The sequence below is a fragment of the Triticum aestivum genome, chromosome 1D (assembly GCF_018294505.1).
Source record: "Triticum aestivum cultivar Chinese Spring chromosome 1D, IWGSC CS RefSeq v2.1, whole genome shotgun sequence".
In the NCBI taxonomy this organism is placed as follows: domain Eukaryota; kingdom Viridiplantae; phylum Streptophyta; class Magnoliopsida; order Poales; family Poaceae; genus Triticum; species Triticum aestivum.
The window spans coordinates 203,589,107-203,616,565 of NC_057796.1; the positions used below are offsets into that span (position 1 = coordinate 203,589,107).

At 48.3% G+C, this 27,459-nt stretch overlaps 2 protein-coding genes across 2 annotated transcripts; one reads left to right on the forward strand and one right to left on the reverse strand.

Moving 5' to 3' along the window:
• The first annotated feature begins 12,797 nt into the window (after window positions 1-12,797).
• LOC123180980 (uncharacterized) lies at window positions 12,798-20,367 on the forward strand. Its single transcript, XM_044593182.1, has 12 exons — window positions 12,798-13,137; window positions 13,233-13,750; window positions 15,087-15,404; window positions 15,516-15,605; window positions 15,739-15,816; window positions 17,471-17,545; window positions 18,337-18,389; window positions 18,999-19,149; window positions 19,411-19,527; window positions 19,651-19,774; window positions 19,916-20,016; window positions 20,137-20,367. Exons 1-12 carry the CDS (start codon window positions 12,813-12,815, stop codon window positions 20,350-20,352), a joined length of 2,166 nt encoding a protein of 721 aa, XP_044449117.1. The 5' UTR covers window positions 12,798-12,812; the 3' UTR covers window positions 20,353-20,367.
• A 1,243-nt stretch (window positions 20,368-21,610) lies between these two features.
• On the reverse strand, window positions 21,611-24,876 carry LOC123180981 (uncharacterized). Its single transcript, XM_044593183.1, has 4 exons — window positions 24,719-24,876; window positions 23,902-24,585; window positions 23,359-23,445; window positions 21,611-23,253 (listed from the first exon to the last, which is right to left on the reverse strand). Exons 2-4 carry the CDS (start codon window positions 24,238-24,240, stop codon window positions 22,018-22,020), a joined length of 1,662 nt encoding a protein of 553 aa, XP_044449118.1. The 5' UTR covers window positions 24,241-24,585; window positions 24,719-24,876; the 3' UTR covers window positions 21,611-22,017.
• Between the last annotated feature and the right edge of the window lie 2,583 nt (window positions 24,877-27,459).

A 27,459-nucleotide genomic window follows, 5' to 3' on the forward strand; every position in this document is an offset into this window, starting at 1 on the left:
CTGTGTTACAAGGTGTGAGTATTGAGTAAGACTCAAGACCTGACCACAGCAGAAGAGAGAGAAAGGACGAAGGTCGACCCCTATGCTTTAGACGTAGGCTCTACAGTATGCTATGCTATGTACCGCACATGAAGTGTGCCTTGCCATGAGTTGGTCAAGGGGTACACTAGTGATCCGGGAATGGATCACATGACAGCGGTCGAACTTATCCTTAGTACCTAGTGGACTAAGGAATTTTCTCAATTATGGAGGTGAAAGGGAGTTCGTCGTAAAGGGTTACGTCGATGCGAACTTTGACACTAATCCGGATGACTCTGAGTAGTAAACCGGATTCGTATAGTAGAGCAATTATTTGAAATGGCTCCAAATAGCGCGTGGTAGCATCCACAAGATGACATAGATATTCGTAAAGCACACACGGATCTGAAAGGTTCATACCCGTTGATTAATAACCTCTCTCACAAGCATAACATGATCAAACCAGAACTCATTGAGTGTTAATCAGATAGTGATGTGAACTAGATTGTTGACTCTAGTAAACTCTTTGGATGATGGTCACATGGTGATGTGACCTATGAGTGTTAATCACATGGTGATGTGGACTAGATTATTGACTCTAGTGCAAGTGGGAGACTGTTGGAAATATGCCCTAGAGGCAATAATAAATAGGTTATTATTATATTTCCTTGTTCATGATAATCATTTATTATCCATGCTAGAATTGTATTGATAGGAAACTCATATACATGTGTGGATACATAGACAACACCATGTCCCTAGTAAGCCTCTAGTTGACTAGCTCGTTGATCAATAGATGGTTACGGTTTCCTGACCATGGACATTGGATGTCGTTGATAACGGGATCACATCATTAGGAGAATGATGTGATGGACAAGACCCAATCCTAAGCCTAGCACAAGATCGTGTAGTTCGTTTGCTCAGAGCTTTTCTAATGTCAAGTATCATTTCCTTAGATCATGAGATTGTGCAACTCCCGGATACCGTAGGAATGCTTTGGGTGTGCCAAACGTCACAACGTAACTGGGTGGCTATAAAGGTGCACTACAGGTATCTCCGAAAGTGTCTGTTGCGTTGGCACGAATCGAGACTGGGATTTGTCACTCCGTGTAAACGGAGAGGTATCTCTGGGCCCACTCGGTAGGACATCATCATAATGTGCACAATGTGACCAAGGAGTTGATCACGGGATGATGTGAGTTACGGAACGAGTAAAGAGACTTGCCGGTAACGAGATTGAACAAGGTATCGGGATACTGACGATCGAATCTCGGGCAAGTAACATACCAATAGACAAAGGGAATTGTATACGGGATTGATTGAATCCTCGACACCGTGGTTCATCCGATGAGATCATCGTGGAACATGTGGGAGCCAACATGGGTATCCAGATCCCACTGTTGGTTATTGACCGGAGAACGTCTCGGTCATGTCTGCATGGTTCCCGAACCTGTAGGGTCTACACACTTAAGGTTCGATGACGCTAGGATTATAGGGAAAGTATGTACGTGGTTACCGAATGTTGTTCGGAGTCCCAGATGAGATCCCGGACGTCACGAGGAGTTCTGGAATGGTCCGGAGGTAAAGAATTATATATGGGAAGTCCTGTTTTGGTCACCGGAAAAGTTTCGGGTGATATCGGTAATGTACCGGGACCACCGGGAGGGTCCCGGGGGTCCACCAAGTGGGGCCACCAGCCCCAGAAGGCTGCGTGGGCCAAGTGTGGGAGGGGACCAGCCCCAGGTGGGCTGGTGCTGTTGGGGAACGTAGCAGAAATTCAAAATTTTCTACGCATCACCAAGATCAATCTATGGAGTACTCTAGCAACGAGGGGAAGAAGAGTGGATCTACATACCCTTGTAGATCGCGATGCGGAAGCGTTGCAAGAACGCGGATGAGGGAGTCGTACTCGTAGCGATTCAGATCGCGGTTGATTCCGATCTAAGCACCGAAAGAACGGTGCCTCCGCGTTCAACACACGTGCAGCCCGATGACGCCTCCCACGCCTTGATCCAGCAAGGAGAGAGGGAGAGGTTGGGGAAGACTTCATCCAGCAGCAACACGACGGCATGGTGGTGGTGGAGGAGCGTGGCAATCCTGCAGGGCTTCGCCAAGCACCGCGGGAGAGGAGGAGGAGGGAGAGGGGTATGGCTGCCCGAAAGAGAGACGTTCTCATGTCTATGGCAGCCCCAAAACCTCAATATATATAGGGGAGGGGGAGGGCTGCGCCCCCATCGAGGGTTTCCCCCTTCAAGGGGTGCGGCCAGCCCTAGATGGGGCTTGGGGGGCGGCCAAAGGGGGGAGGAGTGCCTCCCAAGTCAAGTGGAGGCCCTCCCCTTTAGGGTTTCCCCTCTCCCATGCGCATGGGCCTTGGGGGGGCTGGTGCCCCTGGCCCATTAAGGCTAGGGCGCCCCCTTACAGCCCATGCTGCTGTATTGGACGTGGTGGAACATTTTCCGGACCTCCGGACCCCTCCGGAGTCCTCCGGAACCTTCTGGAAGCTTCCCGGTACAATACCGAAAAAACCCGAACTTTTCCCGGAACCCGAACAACAACTTTCCATATATAAATCTTTACCTCCGGACCATTCCGGAACTCCTCGTGACGTCCGGGATCTCATCCGAGACTCCGAACAACATTCGGTAACCACATATATACTTTCCCTATAACCCTAGCGTCATCGAACCTTAAGCGTGTAGACCCTACGGGTTCGGGAACCATGCAGACATGACCGAGACGTTCTCCGGTCAATAACCAACAGCGGGATCTGGATACCCATGTTCGCTCCCACATGTTCCACGATGATCTCATCGGATGAACCACGATGTCAGGGATTCAATCAATCCCGTATGCAATTCCCTTTGTCCATCGGTATGTTACTTGCCCGAGATTCGATCGTCGGTATCCCTATACCTTGTTCAATCTCGTTACCGGCAAGTCTCTTTACTCGTTCCGTAACTCACATCATCCCGTGATCAACTCCTTGGTCACATTGTGCACATAATGATGATGTCCTACCGAGTGGGCCCAGAGATACCTCTCCGTTTACACGGAGTGACAAATCCCAGTCTCGATTCGTGCCAACCCAACAGACACTTTCGGAGATACCCGTAGTGCACCTTTATAGCCACCCAGTTACGTTGTGACGTTTGGCACACCCAAAGCATTCCTACGGTATCCGGGAGTTGCACAATCTCATGGTCTAAGGAAGTGATACTTGACATTAGAAAAGCTCTGAGCAAACGAACTACACGATCTTGTGCTAGGCTTAGGATTGGGTCTTGTCCATCACATCATTCTCCTAATGATGTGATCCCGTTATCAACAACATCCAATGTCCATGGTCAGGAAACCGTAACCATCTATTGATCAACGAGCTAGTCAACTAGAGGCTTACTAGGGACATGGTGTTGTCTATGTATCCACACATGTATCTGAGTTTCCTATCAATACAATTCTAGCATGGATAATAAACGATTATCATGAACAAGGAAATATAATAATAACCTATTTATTATTGCCTCTAGGGCATATTTCCAACAGGTGCGCCCCCCACCAAGGCCCAAGGCGCATGGGAGAGTGGGAGGGGGCAAACCCTAGGTCCAGATGGGCCTTAAGGCCCACCCTAGTGGCGCCCCCCCCTCTCCCCCCTCTTGGCCGCCACCCTAGATGGGATTGGGGCTGCCGCCACCCCTAGGGAGGGAACCCTAGGTGGGGGCGCAGCCCTCCCTCTCCCCCTATATATAGTGGAGGCAAAGGGGCAGCCCAACACATGAGAACGTCTCTCTTTCGGCGCAGCCCTACCCCTCTCCCTCCTCCTCCTCTCCCGCGGTGCTTGGCGAAGCCCTGCGGGATTGCCACGCTCCTCCATCACCACCATGCCGTTGTGCTGCTGCTGGACGGAGTCTTCCCCAACCTCTCCCTCTCTCCTTGCTGGATCAAGGCGTGGGAGACGTCACCGGGCTGCACGTGTGTTGAACGCGGAGGCGCCGTGGTTCGGCGCTTAGATCGGAATCAACCGCGATCTGAATCGCTACGAGTACAACTCCTTCATCCGCGTTCTTGCAACGCTTCCGCATCGCGATCTACAATGGTATGTAGATGCACTCCCCTTCCCCTCGTTGCTAGATTACTCCATAGATTGATCTTGGTGATGCGTAGAAAATTTTGAATTTCTGCTACGTTCCCCAACACACATCACCATCACCGTCACCACGCCGTTGTGCTGACGGAACTCTCCCTCGACCCTCTATTGGATCAATAGTTCGAGGGACGTCATCGAGCTGAATGTGTGCTAAACACAGAGGTGACGTACGTTTGGTACTTGGATCGGTTGGATCGTGAAGACGTTCGACTACATCAACCGCGTTAACCTAACGCTTCCGCTTTCGGTCTATGAGGGTACGTGGACACACTCTCCCCCTCCCGTTGCTATCCATCTCCTAGATAGATCTTGCATGATCATAGGAATTTTTTTGAAATTGCATGCTACGTTCCCCAACAACGTGACCCGCCCCGGGAAGTGGCGCCGACAAAGCACACTAAGGACCTGGTTGGGCATGTGGGCACCACAGGCGTATTTCCAACCCTTGCAGTATGACAAGGCCAACGCATTAGATATTAATTTGAAGAAACATGAAGGACAAAGGTTAAAAAAGATTAAATGCGCTTACTTCTCCCCGTTAGGCTCAATCAACCACCACTGATCGTGGATCGCCGGCACGGCCGGGAGCTTCGTACCACCACGCTGGTAGACCTTCTTGCCCTCCTCAACCAGCTTGCCCTCGCTATAACTATCTTCAGACCAGGTGTCCTCGCCATCAGCATGGCCACTAGTCTCCGGAGTCACGTGGGACGAAGACTCTGGGACCGGAGTCACGTGGGACGAAGACTCTGGGGCCCGAGTCTTATTGGACGAAGGCTCGTCGGCCTGAGGCTCATGGACCGGAGTCCGAGACGGGTCCAAGTCTGACGGGTCCACCTGAGACGGAGCACTCCGATGGTCCGGAGAAACAGCTGGGGGTGGCGGCGAGGAAGGCGCAGCAGCCTTCCTACCTCTCCCACCGCCACGTCCACCTCTAGCAGCCCTCTTGGGCTTCCCCCGACCTCTCCCGCCCGAAGAATAAGTGCGCGCCGGTGTCGTCATGATGTCTACCAGCGCTTTCCGAAGGTGCTGGGGTGGAATAATAGCACCCCTCCCAGCACGCCCCGAGGAAGGAGGCTCGGAGCGCTCTCGACCCGCGCCCACCATCTGTCAACACCTGCAATGACAAAGAGTAAACAAAATTAGTACAACATAAACATAATAAAATATTTAAGTGTGTACCATCATCATGAACATAATAGAATATTTAAGTGTGTCGGGGTCGGGGGTGCCGTGTCGGGGTCGGGGTGCTATGTCGGGGTCGTAGTGTCGAGGTGTCGAGGCGGGGTCGAGGTGTCGTGTCGGGGTCGCGGTGTCGGGGTCAGGGGGTCAGGGCGGCGACCCTCGACCCTCGACTCCTTTTCTCCTGGACCCTCGATCCTCGACCCCTAGACCCTCGACTCCATTTCCCCTCGATCCTCGACCCCTTTTCCCCTCGACCCTCGACACCTCGACCCCTAGACCCTCGACTCCTTTTCCCCTCGATCCTTGACCCCTCGACACCTCGATCCTCGACCCGTAGACCCTCGACTCCTTTTCCCCTTGATCATCTGTGACGCCCCCGATTTGACCGTACACTAATCATGCACGCAAATGTGTACGATCAAGATCAGGGACTCACGGGAAGATATCACAACACAACTCTACAACATAAATAAGTCATACAAGCATCATAATACAAGCCAGGGGCCTCGAGGGCTCGAATACAATTGCTCGATCATAGACGAGTCAGTGGAAGCAACAATATCTGAGTACAAACATAAGTTAAACAAGTTTGCCTTAAGAAGGCTAGCACAAAAGTAGCAACGATCGAAAAGGCAAGGCCTCCTGCCTGGGACCTCCTAACTACTCCTCGAAGCCGAACTCCATGTAGAATCATCCTCGGGATCTCTAGCTCCTGGACTCCAGCATCTGGTTGCGACAACCAGGTATAGAAAGGGGAAAAGAGGGAGAAAAGCAACCGTGAGTACTCATCCAAAGTACTCGCAAGCAAGGAGCTACACTACATATGCATGGGTATATGTGTAAAGGGCCATATCAGTGGACTGAACTGCAGAATGTCAGAATAAGAGGGGGATAGCTAATCCTGTCGAAGACTACGCTTCTGGCAGCCTCCATCTTGCAGCATGTAGAAGAGAGTAGATTGAAGTCCTCCAAGTAGCATCGTATAGCATAATCCTACCCGGCGATCCCCTCCTCGTCGCCCTGTTAGAGAGCGATCACCGGATTATATCTGGCACTTGGAAGGGTGTGTTTTATTAAGTATCCAGTTCTAGTTGTCATAAGGTCAAGGTACAACTCTGGGTCGTCCTTTTACCGAGGGACACGGCTATTCGAATAGATAAACTTCCCTGCAGGGGTGCACAACATAACCCAACACGCTCGATCCCATTTGGCCGGACACACTTTTCTGGGTCATGCCCGGCCGCAGAAGATCAACACATCGCAGCCCCACCTAGGCTCAACAAAGAGGTCAACACGCCGATCTAAATCCTATGCGCGCAGGGGTCTGGGCCCATCGCCCATTGCACACCTGCACGTTGCGTGCGCGACCGGAAGCAGACCTAGCCTAGTAGGCGTTCCAGTCCAATCCGGCGCGCGCCGCTCCGTCGCTGACGTCAAGAAGAGCTTCGGCTGATACCACGACGTCGGGATACCCATAACTACTCCCGCGTACATGGTTAGTGCGTATAGACCAAATGGCCAGACTCGGATCAAATACCCAGAACTCGTTAAGCGTGTTATTTGAAGTAACCGCGAACGCCATCCAGGGCCAGGCCCACCTCTCTCCTGGGTGGTCTCAACCTGCCCTGTCGCTCCGCCACAAAGTAACAGTCGGGGGCCGTCAGGAACCCAGGCCCACCTCTACCGGGATGGAGCCACCTGTCCTTTCAGCCCCCTCATCAAAATCACTTGCGGGTACTCAACGAGCCGACCCGACTTTAGTCACCACATGTGTCATGTATATAAAGTATATAGTATATACCCGTGATCACCTCCCAAAGTGATCACGGCCCAGTAGTATAGCATGGCAGACGGATAAGAGTGTAGGGCCACTGATGGAACACTAGCATCCTATACTAAGCAGTAGGATGGCAGGTAAGGGTAACAACTGTAGCAACAATGACAGACTATGCAGCAGAATAGGATTAACGAAAGCAGTAACATGCTACACTACTCTAATGCAAGCAGTAGAGAGAAGAATAGGCGATATCTGGTGATCAAGGGGGGGCTTGCCTGATTGCTCTGGCAAGAAGGAGGGGTCGTCAACAGCGTAGTCGGTCGGGGCAGCAACAGCGTCAGTCTCGTAGTCTACCGGAGAGAAGAGGGGGAAGAAACAGTAAATACAATGCAAACATAAGCATGACGATGCGTGACATGACAATGAGCGGTGCTAGGTGTGCCCTAACGCGGCAGTAGGTGGTACCGGCGAAGGGGGGGACATCCGGGAAAGTATTCCCGATGTTTCACGTTTTCGGACAGATGGACCGGAGGTGAAATGTTGCAGGTTCACTATGCTAGGGACGTGTGGTGAACGAACGGACTGCGTATTCGGATTCGTCTCGTCGTTCTGAGCAACTTTCATGTACAAAGTATTTTCATCCGAGGTACGGTTTATTTTATATTAATTTTCAAAGCTTAAAATCATTTTTAGAATTAACAGAATTAATTTAATTCGAAACTGGATTTATGACATCAGCATGATGTCATGCTGACGTCAGCAGTCAACAGGGGTTGACTGGTCAACCTGGCGCGTGGGTCCTACATGTCATAGGCTTAGGTTAACTAAATTGGTTTAGTTAATTAAATAGATGTTTAGGTTAACTAATTATGCTTAAATTAACTTAATTAATTAATTAATTAATTATTTTAAATTATTTTTATATTTTTTATCTTTCATTTTTTTAAACATTCTGGAGGCGGGGCCCTCCTGTCATTGACCCCAAGGGGCCTAGCGGATCGGCGCTTGGGCACACGCGCAGGGGCGCGGCAGCGGCCACAGCAGAGGCTGGCGGCGCTAGCCGGCGGCCAGGGGCTAGCTAGGACGGCCGTTGGCGCGGGGCAAACGGCGGACGGGCGCAACCGGTGATGTGCGTGGGGCGGAGCGGCAGGCGACTGTGCAGCGTGAGAGGGCGCGGGCGGCGCGGGGATGCATGGGAGCACGGGTCGGGCGACGGGGATCGTGAGCGCACGAGGGGAGGGCGCGGGTGACCGCGGCGAGCGGCGACAGTCAGGTCCGCGGGCACGCACGGCGATGATAGGAAGAAGGGGGAGACGGCGGGGGTCCTCACGTTCGGTGCTGGGAAGAGGGGCGGCGTGGCTCGGGGTGGTCCGGCGAGGGAGAGGACGAGGTAGACGACGGCGACGGGGACGAGGAAGTCCGGCGACGGGGGAATCCGCGCGGCGGCGTCGGCCTCAGGGCGCCGCGGGTGTCGGGGGCGAGGCGGGGAGACGACGGCGATGAGGCCCGGCGTGTCGAGGCCGTGAGCCGCAGCGGCGGCGAGGCAGCGCCAGGAACGGGCGCCAGCGTCTTGGGGGGGCGCGGCGAGGCTCAGTGGAGCCGGTGATGGAGAGGCGGGGGCGGTGCAGTCCGGCGCGAGGGCGAGGAGGCGACGGCGTTGACGGAGTCGGGCGGCGCTGGGGATGGGCGCAGGTGGCGGGGGCGCGAGGCGGCGCGGAATCGGGCTCCTCCTCGAGCCAGATCCAGCGTGTGGGGGGAGGGACGAAGGAGAGAGTGGGGGTCGTGGGGGAGTGGGGTGACCGGGCTAGGGTTCGATGGGGAGTGGGGGTTAGGCGCAGCTGGTGGGCTGGCCTGGTGGTCTGGTGGTCTGCTGGGCCGTGGCCTAGTGGGCCAGGGTTTTTTCTGTTCTGTTTTATTTTAGATACACATTGTTTTTAGCTTAGAAAAAAATGATAACAACTCCTAAATTGATGTTTGAGAACCACCCACTGCCATAAATGTTTTACCCCGAAATAAATTAGTTTAGAATTTTATTAATCGAAAAAGGTATTCACTTAATTGTTTTGCTGCAGTTCTAATCACTTTAGAGTAATTAATTATTTTATAAAAATGTTGTTTCTCCCCCAATACTATCGATGATTTAATTGTCACAATAAGAACATTTTAGTTTTGAGAATTGAAAACTTTTATTGTTTGACTTCAATTCAAATTTGAATTTGGATCGGTTCTGAACTAACGCGAGATTATCAATAGTAATCGAGGTGACATGGCATCATTACCAGAGGGTTACTGTAGCTTGTTTACCCGGGCGTCACATCGAGCCCTCGACCACTCGGCGACCCTCTTTTCCCTCGGTGACCCTCTTTTTCTACTTTTCCTACTACTTTTTTTCATCTTCTACTTCTACTTATTTTTTTTCATCTCCACTTCTACTTCCTTTTCTTCTTCTTCCTTCTTTTACTTCTTCCTCTTGTCTTCTTTTTCTTCTTCATTTTCCTTATTTTCCTTCTTCCTCTTGTCTTCTTTTTCTTCTTCAACTAATCAACTAAAATCTACTAACCTAAAATCAACTAAAATCTATTAACCTAAAAGCATGGCTTGCTGCTTTGCTTGGCAGGCCAGCTGGCTGGTGTTCCTCTGCTTTCTCTTTGCCACTGCTTTAATTTTCACTTGCCTCTTTTTTTGTTTTCATTGTGGGAAATTGCTTCTTGGTTGAATAAACCAAAGAGTACTGTCCATTCATCTAAAATTTGTAAAGAAGGAGGCCAACTTCCTGGGTAACCATTATATAGACTAAAAATAGCACTGTCCATATCATCATGACGAAACAGAGCTAAAAGCATATTGAGGCCAAACAGAGACCTAATCAGCATGGCAAAAAACAAATTGACAGGCTGACCAATTAACCAAAGGAAGCATGATCCAACTAACAGTAAGTCCGCCTGAACACCCACAATCCACAAGCAAATTGACAGCCTGGCGAGTGAAAACTTAAGAAGAGTGACCCAACTAACAGCAAATACATGTCTCGTCAATGTGCATGCCAGCATCACCATCTACTCATAAAGTGCGTCAAGTTGTTAAATACGCTAAGTCAAGACAAGCTCAACATTTTAGGGACAAAGAAAGTGGGCATCAAAACCAAACAATGTACTAATAGTAGTAGGAGTACTAACATGAATAGTGGATAGACAGTAGATTTTAGTCCTTCTTTTCTTCTTTTTCTGTTTTCTTTTTTCTTCTTCTTGTTTTTTCTATGTTTTCTCCTCCTAGTCCTTTTAGGTCTTCTTTCTTTCTTGCTTTCTTTTCTTTTCTTGTTCTTGGGCTTATATCTAACTAAGTAATTAACCTAAAGAAACTAACTAAGTAATTAACCTAAAAAAATAACTAACTAACTAATTAATTAACCTATGTACAGTAGGGTAAAACAAGTAACTAATTAACCTAAAAAACTAACTAACTATAACTAACTAACTAATTAACCTAAATCAAAAAACAGCAACAAAAAAAGACGGAAAAAAGGAAAAAGAAGCCTCACCAGGGGGCAGAGCGGCACGGGCGGCGGACGGCCTAAGCGTCGGGGCGCCGGGGCAGCGGGGGTCGGGGGCGCGGAGCGGAACGCCGGGCGGCGGGGGGCGGAGCAGCGATGGGCGGCGGGGGGCCTGAGCGCCGGGGCGGCGGGGGCGCGGGACGGTGGGGGGTCGGGGCGTCGGCGGCGGTGGTGGTCGGGGGCGGCGGGGTCGGTGGGGTCGGTGGGGTCGGGGGCGACGGAGATGGTGGGGGTCGACGGCGGGGCACAGAGGCGGCGCGGGTGAGGTGAGGGAGAGAGAGGGGGGTGGGGCGCGGGGCGACCGTTTTTTAGTTAGCTTTTTGTCGTCAGCTTTTATGAAGCTGAGGGCAAAGACCTCCTTTGCCGTCAACTAGCTGACGGCAAAGAGCTGGCTGACGGCAAAGATCCTGATTCCAGTAGTGCATTATGCATTATTATCGGGGTTTGCACTTTTTATTGTGAGCATTGCACATTTATATCTTTATTTAGTTTTTATTAGTATTCTTTGTTTTCTTGTGTCTACATGTGTTTTAGAGCTACCTACGACCAAGCACGGACAAAAACATAAATTCTTAGCGCCATGGTATGATAAAAGTCATTCTACTTTATAAAACGGCCATGCATGTATGGGAAAATATATATTTTTTCCTTTATTTTCAATCTTTTCCATGGGCCAAATACAAAAACTGAATAAAATGACATGTCTTAATAAACAAAAAATGGCATCTCTTCTAATAAACAAAAAATGGCATGTCTTAACAATAAAATGCCATCAATTCTAGTAAACAAAAAACATCATCTCTTAATAAACAAAAATGCCGTCTATTTAGAATAAAAAAAGGCCATCTCTTTATAATAAAAAATGACATCTCGTAATAATAAAAAAGGCATCTCTTAATAATAAAAAATTCCATGTCACAATAATAAAAATGCCATCTACAAAAACAATTGACTTGTGAGAAAAATGTATTTAATTGCCATGTAACATATTTCGCAAAATTATTAAAACTATCATGAAAATAAAAATGCCATGTAGCAGAAAAAAGGGCTTGGGTGCCGTGTAACATATTTTACAAAAATATTAAAACTGTCATGGCAAATTTTCTAGAAAAGTGCCGTGTAGCAAAAAGAAGGAAGGCCTAGGATTCAAGTCCAGGTCTACCATGTGCAAGCTGGCCAGTGCAGTGCACAAGACTGATTTGAAAAGTAAAAGGTTTGCTGGATTTTATTGTACACAGATTAGGTTTTTTTAAGTACCATATTTTTATAAAAGGAAGTAAAATATTTATAAGAAGCTAGACACAGATGTGGTCATCCGGCTAGCAACACCCACACCACACATACAAGTTCTAGCCTACTCTCTCACCAAAGGTTCTAGACGTCCAACTTCTGCCATCTGCCAATCTTTTAGCTCATCCATAATCTGGCCAACCAAGAGATGTGGTGCCCATTGCTGGCCCTTGCATCCCAAAACTCGTGCATTCCGTTGTTTCCATATAGACCAAGCTATGACTATGACCAACGTGTCGAAGCCTCTCCTTTTCTTTGTTGGGATTGCCTTCCTAGCCTCCAACCACCATGCGGCAAAGGTGGTATTTTGAACCGGATGGGATGTTCCGACTCCAACTTTGGTGAAGAATAAGTGACACACTTCTTTAGCATACCCATAATGCACCGATATATGATCCACAGTGTCTTTCTCTTGAAGGCAGAGATAGTAAACAGTCGTACCATCCTGCAGTTCATGCCTCGCACGCCTATTCGATGTCCACAACATATATTGGGCGGCCAGCCAAGTGAAGATTTTGCATTTGAGTATAGCTCCACTTCTCCGTATGCATTCATACATTGGAGATCTCTTGAGCCCGCAGCGCAAGGCCAGGCGAATGCATCTGGATCCTTGCACGAACTAGTTCAAAATATGACGTGACATCAGCCCTGCTCTGAGATCCGTGAAACGGTGAGGAGGGAGTTCGTTGGGAGTTGTTATTAATCTGGCGGACGTCAGATAACGTTTTCGAGAAAAAAACTGGAGCATAAAGGAAAAAAAAGTCAATGACTGCACGCAAAGAAACACTTTGAGATTTGGAAACCAGATCACCAAATCAACACTTTGTGCTTTGCTTGCGTGCCAGGCGATGGTCGAGAGCGCCGCCGCTGCCGGGCAATCATCCTCGGCGAGGAAGTCTGGGGTGCCGGTGTTCGTGATGATGCCGCTGGACACGGTCAAGACATGCTGCGGGAGCGGTCTGAACCACCGGAAGACCATGGCGCGGGATCTGGCGGCTCTCAAGAGCTCGGGCGTGGAGGGAATCATGGTGGACGTGTGGTGGGGCGTCGTGGAGGGCGAGGAGCCGGGGCTGTACAACTTCGAAGGGTACATGAAGCTCGTCGAGATGGCGCGCGATGCCAGGCTCAAGGTCCAGGCCGTCATGTCCTTCCACCAGTGCGGCGGCAACGTCGGTGACACCGTCAAGTGAGGCCATTTCGTCCGATCCCCTTCTTCTTTTTTGCGGCGTTTGTGACATTTGGGTGCTCGTCTTCGTGGGTGATGGCAGCATCCCGCTGCCGCGGTGGGTGGTGGAGGAGATGGACAAAGACCAGGACCTCGCCTACACTGACCAATGCGGACGCCGCAGCTACGAGTACGTGTCGCTCGGCTGCGACGACATGCCCGTCCTCGACGGACGCACGCCCATCCGGTGCTACACCGACTTCATGCGCGCCTTTCGCGACCATTTCGCCGCCTTCCTCGGGGACGCCACCGATCGCGCGCATGCTGGGCCGCCACGGCGCCGTGCTCAACTTCACCTGCGTGGAGATGCGCGACCAGGAGCAGCCACGGGACGCGCGGTGCCGTCCCGAGGGCCTGGTGCGGCGCGTGGCCGCGGCCGCCCGCGAGGCCGGCGTCCGCCTGGCCGGTGAGAACGCGCTGCCCCGGTACGACGATGCGGCGCACGACCAGGTGGTGGCCACGGCTCAGGAGGAGCGGATGGTGGCGTTCACGTACCTCCGCATGGGCCCCGACCTGTTCCAGCCCGACAACTGGCGCCGCTTCGCCTCATTCGTGACACGGGTGAGCCAAGCCGGCTAATCCTCCTCGGTCGCTGCGTTCCGGTAGGCTCACGCTCGGCGTCCACTGCAACGATGTTGCACGTCCTTTTTTTTATGAGGGGGGTGTCCGGGTGTTGCACGTATAATATAACCCCGGGGATCTGTGGGAACGTACAATGAAGAGCCCCTTTTCACGGACTGAAGTATCTACTCCCGAGTTTAAATGATGTTTGATTAACAGTAAAAATCAAGACAAATAGTAAAAACATAAAAAAAAAATCCTATTTTTTTGGTAAACTTTGATATTTATTTTGTGTGCTTGGAAAAAATTACTATAAAGGGACATTTGTTGAAGTTGCTCCAAAAATACTATTTTTTAAAGCCTTTTGGAATATTGATTTTATTTTTTTGCCGTGACTTCCCCAAATGTCATTTTGTAATGAATGTCACACATACAAAAATATTTGTTAAAGCTTATGACACAAAAAGTTTATAATGTTTTGATTTTTTTTTTATTTTACTGTTCACCCCGAGCTCATTTGAGCTCGGGAGGAGAAAAGTACTTTCACCATTTCACTCTCCATCTTCTCTTCTCACACCTATGTGTAAGATTTTGATGATATGGCACCCACTATAGTCTAGTAGTACGACATGGCACACACTACAGCCTGCCTAGTTTTACAGCATGATCGACGTTCCACCCCATGACGAGTCGAGTTCTTGTGGCAGTAAAGATGCACGTGGATGGGCACATGGCTCGTGGCTCCGTGGGTGTCGCATCGGTTGACACATTGCACAATTGTCTTCTCTCTATGCAAAAGACAAGCAATGCATGGTAACGGTGTAAGGAAGAGAAGCGTACTATAACACGACTCCATGGGCGACCTTCAGATAGTCATCCACACCCCATGCCATAGCCATCCACCGCGCCACCCCCACGCACTCCGTCATGCCCTTGGTGAGGCCTATGGTGACCCTTGGTCGCAGGCCCGCCAAAGCCTAGATCGGGCCAGACCGACCGCGACCTCATGCCCACCGCCTCTTTGCAGCATCCAGGCCCTGTCGCACCAAAGCGGACCTCCGTCCCAGGTGCCAGCCAAGAGTAGGAGAGGTGTCGGCCAGGAGAAATTGGCCCCTTGCCGCCATCACTGGAGCCTGCCCGAGCTTCACCGACGATTCCTCTGGCGGCAGCGGGACGGGGAAGATGAGGAGAGGGTGTGGCGGCGTAGGAAGGATTTCACCGCCAGTGACGCCAGAGAAGGGCGACGCAGAGATGTTTTTTTTTTTCGTGTTCCGCAACTTCACCCCTTCTCTGAACTGAATCTCTAGCAACAGTTGTATTCCAATGGTCCGAACAGTTGAGATCACCCACAAGAGAACAAAACACCTACTCGGCACCAAACGCGAGTCCGACGGAAGCCGGGGCCCACACTCACTTCACTCTCGTCAGCTACCTTCCGAACTCTCTCAACGTCGCAAGTCGATCGCAACAACTCCCGGCTCTGGCCGTCGCTGTCCACCCACACCCGCCCACCATGTCGCTCATCCGCTACTTGCCGTCGCCGTACCTTCCCCTCCCCTCTTCCGCGGCCCGCCGCCGTGGATTCCTCCAGTCCGCCGCGCCTCCCGGTGCCCGTGCCGCCGCTGTCCATGTCCTCGCCGCGAACCGCGTCGTGGTGCGACACTGGGCCTCCTACACCAATTAACCTTCTCGCTCACAGGCCAATGCTGGCCATGGGTTTGACGAATCGCTCGTGACTGAGCTTCCTTCCTCTTTGCTCTTGCAGCTGGGGTGCGGGCTGGTGACGCTGGACTACCTGGCCACGGTGGACGCGTACCCGCGGCCCGACGACAAGATCCGCAGCGGGGAGCTGCAGGTACCCTACCCCTTCCGTGCGCGCGGTTGCCTGCCTACCTAGACCTAGTTCCCCCTCCACGAGCTGGATTTGCGGCTGGGTGTATGCTGTACTGCACTAGTGGCCATTCCCTGGTGGTTCTTTGTGTGCGCAGATATCGGGAGGCGGGAACGCCGGGAACGCATTGACAGGCGCTGCTCGTCTGGGCCTCAACACCAGGCTCATCTCCAAGGTAGTAGTAAATTCCTCCACCTCGTCTTGTGGCAATATTTTCTCCTCACGGATTTTCCATTGAGATGGTAGGATCACGTAAAACTTGATCCCTCAGAAATTTTATTTTACCAATTCTTTCAAACATTTGCTTGAACAATTGGAACAAATTCATCACATTTCAAAATAAAACACCTCCGATCCATATTAATTGTCGCTCGTTTAGTACAAAGTCAAAAGAGACATTGGCCCAAGCTACACAAAAAAGCTTTGTCTTCCTTGGTCTTGTAGTTGCACGACCAGCCGCTCTTTTTTTATGTTTTGGTATCCTTGACCCCCTTCACCTCCTCTACCTCGGCACTTCTCATCATCTCTTGGGTACATGACATTGACATGGCAATGTCGTCCAGGCCGAGTGTGTGGCTTACATTTAATTGTTCCATGGAATCGGCCGCATCATCATTCATTCGCTCACTACAAAAGCACTAAAAAAACTACTCCTTCCATTCCTAAATATAAACCCTTTTAGAGATTCCAATATGGAATACATACAGAGCAAAATGAGTTGATCTACACTTTGAAATATGTCTAGATACATTCGTATGTAGTACGTATTGAAATCTCTAAAAAGACTTATATTTAAAAACGGGTGGAGTAGCAATCAATATCGCATCATGCATCACTCTCTTGAGCAATTGCAACAAAACGAAAAACATGGAAACTTTTACCTTGCGAGCATATCCTCGAGCACGTCAGCGTCGCTCCTAGTCTCGTCTGAATCCATGTCTTCTTCCACCACCGGAGGTGGAGGGGGTGTCGGCGCTACTGCATGAGGCCGAGGGGGGCGGCAGCCTTCTTCTTCGTCCTGGCCGTCATGCTGTCCGCCTTGGTCGATGGCCGACGGTCCCGTTTGCCGGTCAGAGCCGACAAGGGTAGTAGGGTGGCGGCGGCGGAGCAAGCAACGACCACCGCCGGTGACCAAGAGCTCTCGTTAACGTTCTTCCCTTGGCAGCTCTAGTTGGCGAGATAAAGAGGCTTCTTTCTGTAGGCCCAGGGCATGTGATATCACATGCGAGTAGGAGTAGAAATAAAGTTAGTCATATGTTAGCCCAAATGGGACTTTCGATCCCTCGTACTGCTGTTTGGTTGCGGAACGGACCTGATGAGATTGGTACCTTATGCCAGTAGGATTGGAATGAGCTACCCTGATTAATACAATCCTTTCCATTCACAAAAAAAAAAGATAACGTTCTTCCCTTGGCGCTGCCGTTTTGGTCCTTGTGGCGCCGAATTCGCGGCCGGCGGTGGGTCTCTGGCGCCAGCGAGGGTGGCTAGAAGCGGGGCTCTCCATTTCGTTGACATCGAGGCCGGGGACAGCCGGCGGCAGGGCGAGCGGCATCGGCATCGGGGATTGAGCGGGAAAGATGTGGGCAAGTGGGAAGCAGCGGGGCTCGGCCTTATTTTTCCTGAGAACGGTCGCGGCTGGACTAAATTTGAGCTAGTGAGGGAAAGTTTTAGGGGGAAAAGTCATACTTGAGGAACTAAACTTTATAAGGGATTTGCTAGATGATGATTAATCCCCTAAAAGAAAATTTCCCCCTCAAATATAACTTTTAAGAGATATCCTAGAGATGCCCTAAGCTTTACTGAACTTCACTCAACTTATGTCTTTTCAGGTGGCCAACGATGAAATAGGAGGAACTGTTCTTTCGGAACTTGAGGAAGCTGGGATTGACGTGTCACATGTTATAGTAAGGCTTGAATTACGACTGAACTATTTCATCATGTGCATGCAAGTGACGATATGGTCATAGGCAAGGCACAACACTTTCTAACTGTTTCCCCAAAATAAACATTCAGATTTGTAGCATTCTGTTTTCCGGGCTCATATATTTGTTTCGAGAAAACGCAAAAGACTTTGCGTTTCATTTCATTGAACATGAAGAGAATACAGGTACAAGTACAACCTCCCAGCAGGAGGGACACACGCACACACACCACCGTCCTCACCAAATGAGCAGGTGAGGAGGTGCCACCACCTACAGACAGCAACGACGAAAGGTCTCGCCTTGTCCAGCCTCTAACCATGAATGGCGAGGAAGCTAGACTCAGGGCTCATATATTTGTTGCTGCCACCAGGAGGATAGCAGCATCCCTTTCAGACAGTACCACTGAAATTATGTCCACTACCCAAGAATAAATAAACATAACTGAAATACTGAACGTGGGTACTTCTAACATGGATAGAAAACACCAGTAAGGTGTATCTCTAATACTCTGTTTTAGCGGATATGTCTAATACTTAAGGTGGATGGTACTAATTCTCTAGAAAGAGAAATTACACGACCACACAATTTGTTCTTGTGTTCAAGAAATAAAAATACACGTCATCAGTTAAACCACCCATTTTGACCATGATATGTCTTCTACAGAGAGTCAAAGCATTAGCAGATGAGAGATGCATGTGAAATCTATAGTGAAATATCAGACTGGACTTCCCTTCGATTTTTTGTCTCATATTCTATGTGATTCTGCTTTGCAGATCTCTGATGGTGGAAACACAACATTTGTTTATGTCATTATTGATAAGAAAACGTGAGAATATATCTTTTCTTCATCATCATTATTTAAAGGCAGCTAGTGCTTAGTTTCATCCGGTACCTTCCTGAACAGATGATTCTGGAATAGTTATAACTAGGTGAGTGAAACAGTCAACACAGCTGAAGGTAGATTTGCCGGTCATCTTGTCTACTCTGCCAGTAGTACATATAGATAAATTTCCCAAAATAAAGTTTCCTATTTATCTGAGTGTCATCTGAAGACCTTGTCATATGAACATCTTTTTCCAACATTCCTTTCTTGTTATGCACTTCGACATGAATTCTTTTGACAACATAACATAAAATTGTTACTAAAAGGCCTCCACGGTGTTCGTTCTGGATACTGCATGTTTAGATCAGACATACAATTTAGAGTATACATAGAAACAAAGGACAATATTTTCTACACATAACCATTCTGTCATTTGCTGTCCACTTTCATTGTTTTACTGGTTCCTGAATCAATTTCTACATGACTGAAACTGTTAACCTTGTTTGAGAATAGGGTTATGGTACACTGCTCTTATTCAACTTTTGCAATTTACTTTATGGCATCATAAACAAATTATCATACACGTACTTATAAAACTCTTTGCGTTTGTAGGAAAACCCGAACATGTATAATCACGTCAGGCTACCCTCCAATGGTTCCTTGTGACATATCAATGTCAAATTTGTCAGCTGCACTACAAGATGTAAACTTGCTATACCTAGACGGATATTCACATGAAATGGCACTATCTGTTGGTAAGCAGGTAGGTTTATTTTTTTCAAGTTGTTGCAGCATTAATTCACTGATACGTACATCATACATGTTTTTGTTTTGCCATTTTGTATGTGTTGTTCAATCTTCAAAAGTCCAGGTGTATCCTTAGTGGCAAACTAATTATTTTCCTTCTTGTTATTTAGAAGATTTAAATTGAATTTCTATAGATAACTAGTAGTATACTACGGTAACACTGCATAAAACCTGCAAGATAAATATATCCCAGTTGAGTGTGTTGCATGATGCACAGGCTGATCTGATGAAGATTCCAATACTGGTTGATGCGGAACCAGAAAGAACAAAGACAGAACTGGAGCATCTGCTCGACCTATCGAGTTACATTGTCTGTTCGGGTAAATTTCCAGAGGTATCATGAGGCCATGACACATTTTAGCAGAAGTGAATATTCCTTGTGTCCAATTGTATGCTCTCAGTACACCTTTCGTTGCTTTATGCACACACTAATTTCAGTGACGTCTTCTTTTTAAAGAAATGGACATCAATTTCATGCATTCCCTCTGCACTACTAGAGATTCTTGTGCAATATCCCCGTGCGAGGTTCGTCATTGCAACCCTTGGAGAAAACGGGTGCATGATGCTTGAGAGGATCGAAGGTGATCAGCTTTGAGAACTTTTGGTCTTGTCCTGATAAGAATAACACCAGCAAGGATCAACATGATGCGTAATTGTGGCCTTCGAGATTTTTCAGGCTCATTTTATTTTATTTTCTGGTCATCCGGTACCTTCCTGAACAGATGATTCTGGAATAGATGCGGTAGATATTGGGAATGTTGCTGAGTCCTTAAGGCTTAAAGTGCATAAAGATGACAATCTGCCAACTTGTGTATCATCCAAGGTATGAAAAAATTGACAATGTTTCTGGTCCTCACAGCCATTTAATAATGTCGGGTCACCGGAATTACTGAAGAAACTGACATCTGTTAGGATTTTACCGTTTTGAAATTTATCATTCTAGTTCATGAGACTCTCTGGAAGAGGGCATGGGACTATACACGGAAGATTGCTCATAGGAACAGCAGAAAAAATCCCCGCTCCAGAGCTTGTTGACACCACCGGTTGTGGCGATGCGTTCATAGGAGCAGTGCTCTACGGTGAGGCATATCAACTTGTTCCTTTCTTATTCATGATATTATCTTTCGCGTATAGGAAGAAGATTGCTACGTATGAATAAGCAGTAGGCGTACTGATTTCTCGCTGGCATAAGTTCAGGCCAGTTATTTTTGCTTTCAAATAGATAGATGGTGACTGTCGAAATTCCCCCCTGTTGATTCTACGCAGGGCTGTGCACAGAGATGGCTCCGGAAAAGATGCTGCCTTTTGCTTGTCAAGTGGTAAAACAGTGCTCAATCTGCTAATGCCACGAAAGAAGTGGCTTTATTCCGACTGAGATGTACACTGAGAGCGTGCTTGGTTTGGTTTGGTTTGGTGTTCGTGTGGCAGGCAGGCATCAAATGCAGAGCGATCGGCGCGCGCACCGGCCTACCGTGGCGATCTGATGCCCGCTTGTCCAAGTACTTAGCGTGAGGCACCCTGAAAGAATTGTGTGGAAAAAAAAAGGAACGGCTTGGAGAAGATGCAACATGTTCCTGGCTGTTCACCATGGGAGTGGACTGGAACATGCATGATACTGTATATGGTGCGGTACAAGTGTCATCGTAAAGAGCTCGCGTGACGATGCCATATATGTATGTTTGGTTGAATAAAATCCGTCCATTATGTGGGAATTTCCTGATTTGTTAGTTCAAACAATGCCCGCAATTTATGCAGCACATATGTGAAATTCTTGTGTTCTAGCCCAAGAATTTGGTCACTATATCTCGAAACAATTGGCCACTTTCTGACGATTTCATATAGATACCCAGTAATCCTCACCCCTGCCTTCAGTCCTCGGTTTGACACCAACAATTCCACCTTGTCCCTTCTGTAAAAAAAAAAGAATTTGGCCACTATATACCCTAAAACTTTCATTTTTATAGAAGAGAAGCAGGGTATCAATTACAAGAATCGCACGGAAACATGCGAACAATAGCGCCGCAATTCACCCACACCTACACCACACTAAGTAGGCTAACCCCTCACAAATCGGTCACCACCTGAAGCTCCAGCATGTTCCCAGTCGTCCCAACCAGGGACAGATCGTTGCATGTTGAGGTTAGCGAACACTCGCGTTTCTCTGTTTCCACAGGTTCAAACCCTTGACGATCAGTAGGCATCGTATAACAGACTAGTGAATTTTCAGCACTAGTTATTCTGCACCTAGTTAAGAACAAGGAACACAATAACCAGGGAATGAAACCCTCTGTCCCTAGTTATTCTGTAAGAACTTAGCTGGAGAGTAGTCCCTAGTGATTTTTTACAGAATAACTAGTGAATAACCAGTCTATGGACTACTCTCCAGCTAAGAATTTTCATGAGGCACTCTTTTCTCCTAATAATACTATCAAGCATGCATAATCAAATGCCTCACAATGCCAGCAGGCAATCAACAACATGTACCACAAACAGGCGTTTTTGGCGCTAGAATAGTATATGGCTCATAGAAATATGACCAACAGCTAGGTAGTGGAAATTCTGCTCTTCTATTACAGCGTGACAAAGATTACTAGCATCTAAGGCCTCCTAATAAAAAGGCCCGTATGACCGACAGGTTAAACACCAACCCATCTAAGAAAATATCTCCACCACACAACCTAGTTAATTACTGTACAAGGAACATCTTCACCTCTCGTGTGAAGGAAACCCTACGGACCAGCTACTAGTACCATCACCGGTTTTATTGTCCACGAAGCCCGCCAAATGCTAAAGACGGGACAGCCTCTGACTCTGAGAGTGCTGCTTAAGCCCAGTCGTCGAGTTCAAAGTCAAATATAAGGCCTGTAGAATCCAATCCGGAAGAGTCCCTCTGCTGAGCAGCTTCTAACAATAATTCATCTGCAGGGGGGCTTAGAAAACCATCAAGATGAGCTTCATCTGGACTAAGATTGCCACCATAATTCAGAGGATGCAAAGTTTGCTTAGGAGCATTTGTCTGGGTACCACCACCTGTTGTATGAATGGGCAAGCCATGCCCATTAGAAGTCATCAGGTTTACCGCTGACGCAACAGACTCGGCGTGAAGGCCCCCCTCCCCTTGGTTTGCACCGGCATCCAGAGGTTGGGGGGAAGTCCTCACAGGCTGCTGGGAATGTGAAGTACTGGTACTGTAAGCAGAATCGTCTAATACTCCCAGATCCGATGCCACACTAGCAAGTATGTCTTGCCAGCTTTGTGTGGAAACATCGATTACTGGTTCTGGCAGGAATTGTCTTCTCTCATTCATAAGCGAGGTGCACCGGGAAAGTTGAGGTCCTACGCCATGCACTACATTTGAGGCAGCCTGAGAAGATGGTGCCAGCTGACCTTGTTGCCCCTGAGATGCTATTGGCGCACTGAGAGATCTCTGAGGGGCACTTTTCTTGACAGTACCACTGAAAGGATTGGTTCCTTGTGGTTGAACTTGCTGAGATACATGAGCAGTATTAGTTCCTGGTATAGCTTGAACTGGCTGTGATACATGTGGCAATGCATTGTTCATAAGGGACAGGGTACTGATTGGAGCACTAGAACCAAATCGGTTAGCATTTCGGATTGTGTGACCTGGAGAAGCTGTATCTACTCTTTTGAAGTTTCCACGTGAATGGATGTTTTGAGCAGTGTGGACATTGTTTGTACTTCTCACCGCTTTTGTCGCAAGGGATGCTCTTGGTGTACTGATAGTCCGTCCTACATTCAGTGAGACTCTAACTGAAGTGTGTCTTTGTTGGTTTTGGCTCATAACATGCAGAAGAGGACTTCTGTTTGCAAAAGACGAGACTTGACACTGTATATCCTTCTTAATGGATGGTGCCATTGTTGGGTAGATGGCATTCTGGCATTGTTCTGGACGAGATGCTGGAAGACTTTTAGACTTGAATGCTTGCCGCAGCTGTTTCCACTTTGATTCCTTATCCGTAGCATGACAATGATCATTAAGCTGGATACCTTTACCCCAATAATTACATGGAGCTGGAGCATCGCATACAAAACAGTGACACTGCATTTAAGAAGTAACAATGAAATGGCATAAAAATGTACATTGTCTAATGATACTCAACTAGTATTCACCAACAGCATCATGTAGTTAACACTTGTTACTTACCATGCTACAATGCTTCACATGAGAAGTAGCGCTGAAGGGCAAGTTAGAACATAGATGGCGTGAATGAGGGAAGTCCCTGCACGCTACCTGCAAAAAAAAATGAGAACTTGTTGGTTAAACAACGAAGGAATGCTACTGAAGCCTGCCTACAGGTAAAACTGTAGCTTCTATGGAAAGCCCTAAATTATCTTTTGTTAAATTTAACATGAATTAAAAACCACAAATATATTCATAAGCAATAAAGACAGGTAGACATGAATTAATATGTGCCATTAAGCAAACCATCTCCATGTTGCAAGTTGAAAGATGCATCTTTAACCACATTCATAGTATTTGAAACTACTAAATTAATGCAAGCTCTCTAAACAATATCCGTGACTCGATCCAAAGTCACAGATATACATCCAACGAAATCAGCACAAGATGGTCATGCGTAGTACAAAGCATTTCATCTCCATACATAGTGTCAAAACATAACAAGGTACTGCTTATATGGTATGAACAAAATGCATTGCTGTGGATGAAATGGAAGGAAACAAATACCGGTCCTTTCTCCCCAACTATCTGCAATTCATCGGAGCTGCTATCTCCCACACTCCCCTTGTCCTCCCCGATGGTAATCGCCTTCTCAGGGTCACCATCTAGAACCACACAATCATCATCATCCTCATCATCACCACCACCGCCCCCGCCGCCGCCGCCAGGGTTGGCCTTCTTCTGTGGCGGCGAGAACTCACCCATCACCACAAGATCAAAGAAATCGTCTCCATTTGGCTCATCATCATTCAAAAGCTTCCCAAGCCAGTCGTCAACTGGCTTCCTGGGCATGGGAAGGTCCTCCTCGTCGGAGCTGATCTCCACAAAATCCACGACCGACCCCATCCAGCCCCCCGAACCCTAACACGGCCGCGCCCCGGGGTTGGGGCCAGATTGCCCAGATTGGCAAGAACTTGGAGGACCTCCGAGGAACCAAGAAACCCTTGCGAAGACAATAATACTAGGCGGGGAAAGGGGAGCCCAAGATGTCGTCGGCCAGCATGGATCCGGAACCAAATATGGCTCCCAAGAAACGCCTCTAGGAGAAGGCCTAGCTCGCCAGAAGGAAACCTATGGATTCTTGGCTCGGTAGGCGGTCGCCGCCGCCGCACTCAACGGTTCTGCCGCTGGAAAAGGTCCGGAATTTTGGCCGCGATTGGGGGTGAGGAAAGCGCCTGGAAGAAGGAGAACCTGGAGATAAAGCGCAGAAAATTAGAGCAGGGAAGATCGGGAGCGCATGCCCGGCCAAGAACTAGAAATGGATTAGCGTAGCGGAAACACGCAGGGAAAAAAAAGGAGGGGGAGAGAGAGGGGGGTGCCCAACCTGAAGCAGTCCTCTCCTGGATGGAGAAGGGAAGAGGAGGAAGAAGAGGGCAGGGCAGGGCAGAGCAGGCCAAGCTTAACTGCTTCTTGTATAGAAAATCTCCCAAGGGATTTCGCTTTTATTTCCGCGCTATATTTTTCTGTTTCATTTATAACAAACATCGTATTGCCGATATTCCTATGTGCCGAAGCCATCAAAAAAGGTGAGCGATGAGGTCATGTGGTGGGAGCGCGCCTTTTTTTTAGGTACAACTTGCCGCTGCTTTATTGACTAAGTTTGGAATGTCCGAGATTACAGATAAAATAAAATCAGGAGGAGTATGAAACCAAGACTCTGATCTCTCCTCTCCTACCCCTACTCTAGCAAGCTTGTGTGCTGCGACATTGGCTGATCTCCTAACCCAAGCAACCTTGAACTCTGTAAACGAGTTGAGCATGTCCTTAATTTCCTGAATCCAGGGACCAACAGCGGACAACACCTTCTCCTCTTGGCGAATCATCTTCACCAGCGTTTGGCTATCCAACTCCACATGAACCCTTACCGCATTCATATCTGATGCCAACTGTAAAGCACGCCTACACGCAAGGGTCTCCACCGCCTTCGGGTCAGTTGTGTTTGGAAAGAAATGACAGAAGCCCGCCCGGAACGCCCCATGTTGATCCCGAATAACCGCACCACCACCTCCTTTGTCACCATGTGTCGAAGTTGCTCCATCAGCGTTGATCTTGAGCCAACCATCGTCAGGAGGGTTCCACTTCTCAACAATCCTGGGAGCCGGCTGTCGCGGCTTTGCTACATGAATCTGCTTCCATTCCTGCATGTGATCATACACGGACATCATTATCTCATGTGGAGAAGCAATCTTCTTGCCATCTCTAGCCTCATTACGCGCGAGCCATAGGCCATAAACTGACTGTATCATCGCCTCCTTCTCCTCGTCGGCTGCCCCCGCGAACCATCCCAACAACCAGCTTGCTAATGCACTCGAGAGTTCATCGGACTCGGTGGGATCGCCACCGAAACTCCCTTTTCCACTTGCATCAACTGCCAGAATTGTGATGAATGCTGACATGTCCAGAATCTATGATGGATCGTCTCCTCTCTGCCACATGCAACACAAAAAATGTCGGGTTTTATCCGACGACGGTGGAGTTCCGCCCCTACAGCCACGCCATTTCTGATAACTCTCCACATGTGAACCTTCGCTTTGCCCGGTGCATTTGTACTCCATAGTCCCATATACCCTTTGTGGCCCTGAACAGAGTTTGAGTGACCCGGCTGTCCGGTCCTCGCTCGTTTCATTGCCATCCTCAAATGATATGCAGACCTCACTGAGAACACGCCACTCTTCGTGTAATTCCACGCCAAAAAATCATCAACTCCCGGCTCGCCTACAGCAATTTGCCTTATATCACTAGCATCCGTTGGAGTGAACATCTCCTGTATTTTATGTGCATCCCAACTCTTCCCATCTGGTAGCAGCAGGTCCGCGACCTTGGTTATGCCCTGCATATATGTTTGTCCAAAGGGGTGTAAACAGCTCGCGCGTGGGATCCAGTTGTCGTGGTGAATGTTGACTCTGGAACCATCCCCAATCCTCCAAACCAGCCCCTCTCGGAGTAAGTTCCTGCCATGGATGATGCTCTTGAAAGTAAAGGAACCCGCCGCTGGACAACTAGTCGTCATGATCGATTGATCTGGGAAGTATCTCGCCTTGAGTACTCTTGCACACAACGACGTTGGTACCTGTAGAATGTGCCACGCTTGCTTCGCCAGGAGGGCTTGGTTGAAAGCCTCAATGTCACGAAATCCTAGTCCTCCACTCCTCTTTCCTAAACAAATCTTCTCCCAAGCAATCCAGTGTACGGCTCATCGGGAGCGCGACTTGACGGGTTAATGGTTCCATTGTACGGCTCATCGGGTTGGCAACGACTTGGCTTGACTTAATGCATATCAAACGACGCGCTGCTGCTCTAATGGCCGTTTTTTTTGCAGGATTCTACAGAATTAATTCTCACATAATTTCTTTCCCACAGAATCAGCCGTTCCGTTCTTTTCTTTTTGAGATTGCAGTTTTTAGATTGTGTGCTGAAATGTTTATATTTCCCTTAGACATAAATTATTTGCCAAATTGCTAACATTTTGTTGTGTTGAACAGGTTCTTGTCGAATATGAGCATAACAGTGATTTTACGAATTAAATAGAATTTTAGTTGTGGGTTGAGTTATAGTCTCACACGTTGCAATCATGGTGCTACAAATAGAAGGAATCATCTTAAGGTACGAGATTAGCAGCAATAGCCTCACCTGTTGCCGTCATGGTACCATCATTTTTCTGATGGTGGAGTGTTGGCACCTGTAAGCGTTAATGGAGATTGCACATACGCATCATTATCAAAATGCTCATCGGTCCAGGCGCATAGGGCGGCATAATGAAAATTTAGTATTGTAATAAATATATAAGTCACCACGTGTTGAAGGAGCTCCTCATTCCTTGTGATCATAATTTTTATTTTGCATATTGGTTGGCGCATTAAATAGAATCTGCATATTGCTCTTTAGGAGTCAATAACATGGGAAACCAACATAGTGGTCGCCTCCTTCCATTTTACAAGCGGGTCAAATAGGATTCAGGTGGTGTTTGGTTCTCTAGTCCTAGGACTTTTTCTAGTCCCTAGGACTTTTTGAAAAAGACTCTCAAGGAGGTGCTTCTAAGGACTTTTAGTAAAAAGTCCCACCCTG

What these genes read in the sequence shown, in the direction of transcription:
- LOC123180980 (XM_044593182.1), top strand. Translation starts at nt 12,813, where the DNA reads ATGGTCGAGAGCGCCGCCGCTGCCGGGCAATCATCCTCGGCGAGGAAG. An exon ending in GTCATTATTGATAAGAAAAC is followed by an intron (nt 18,390 to 18,998) that starts GTGAGAATATAT and finishes TTGCGTTTGTAG; the next exon opens with GAAAACCCGAACATGTATAA. An exon ending in GATGCTTGAGAGGATCGAAG is followed by an intron (nt 19,775 to 19,915) that starts GTGATCAGCTTT and finishes CTTCCTGAACAG; the next exon opens with ATGATTCTGGAATAGATGCG.
- LOC123180981 (XM_044593183.1), bottom strand. Translation starts at nt 24,240, where the DNA reads ATGGGGTCGGTCGTGGATTTTGTGGAGATCAGCTCCGACGAGGAGGAC. An exon ending in TAGTTGGGGAGAAAGGACCG is followed by an intron (nt 23,446 to 23,901) that starts GTATTTGTTTCC and finishes TTTTTTTTGCAG; the next exon opens with GTAGCGTGCAGGGACTTCCC. An exon ending in ATGTGAAGCATTGTAGCATG is followed by an intron (nt 23,254 to 23,358) that starts GTAAGTAACAAG and finishes TCTTAAATGCAG; the next exon opens with TGTCACTGTTTTGTATGCGA.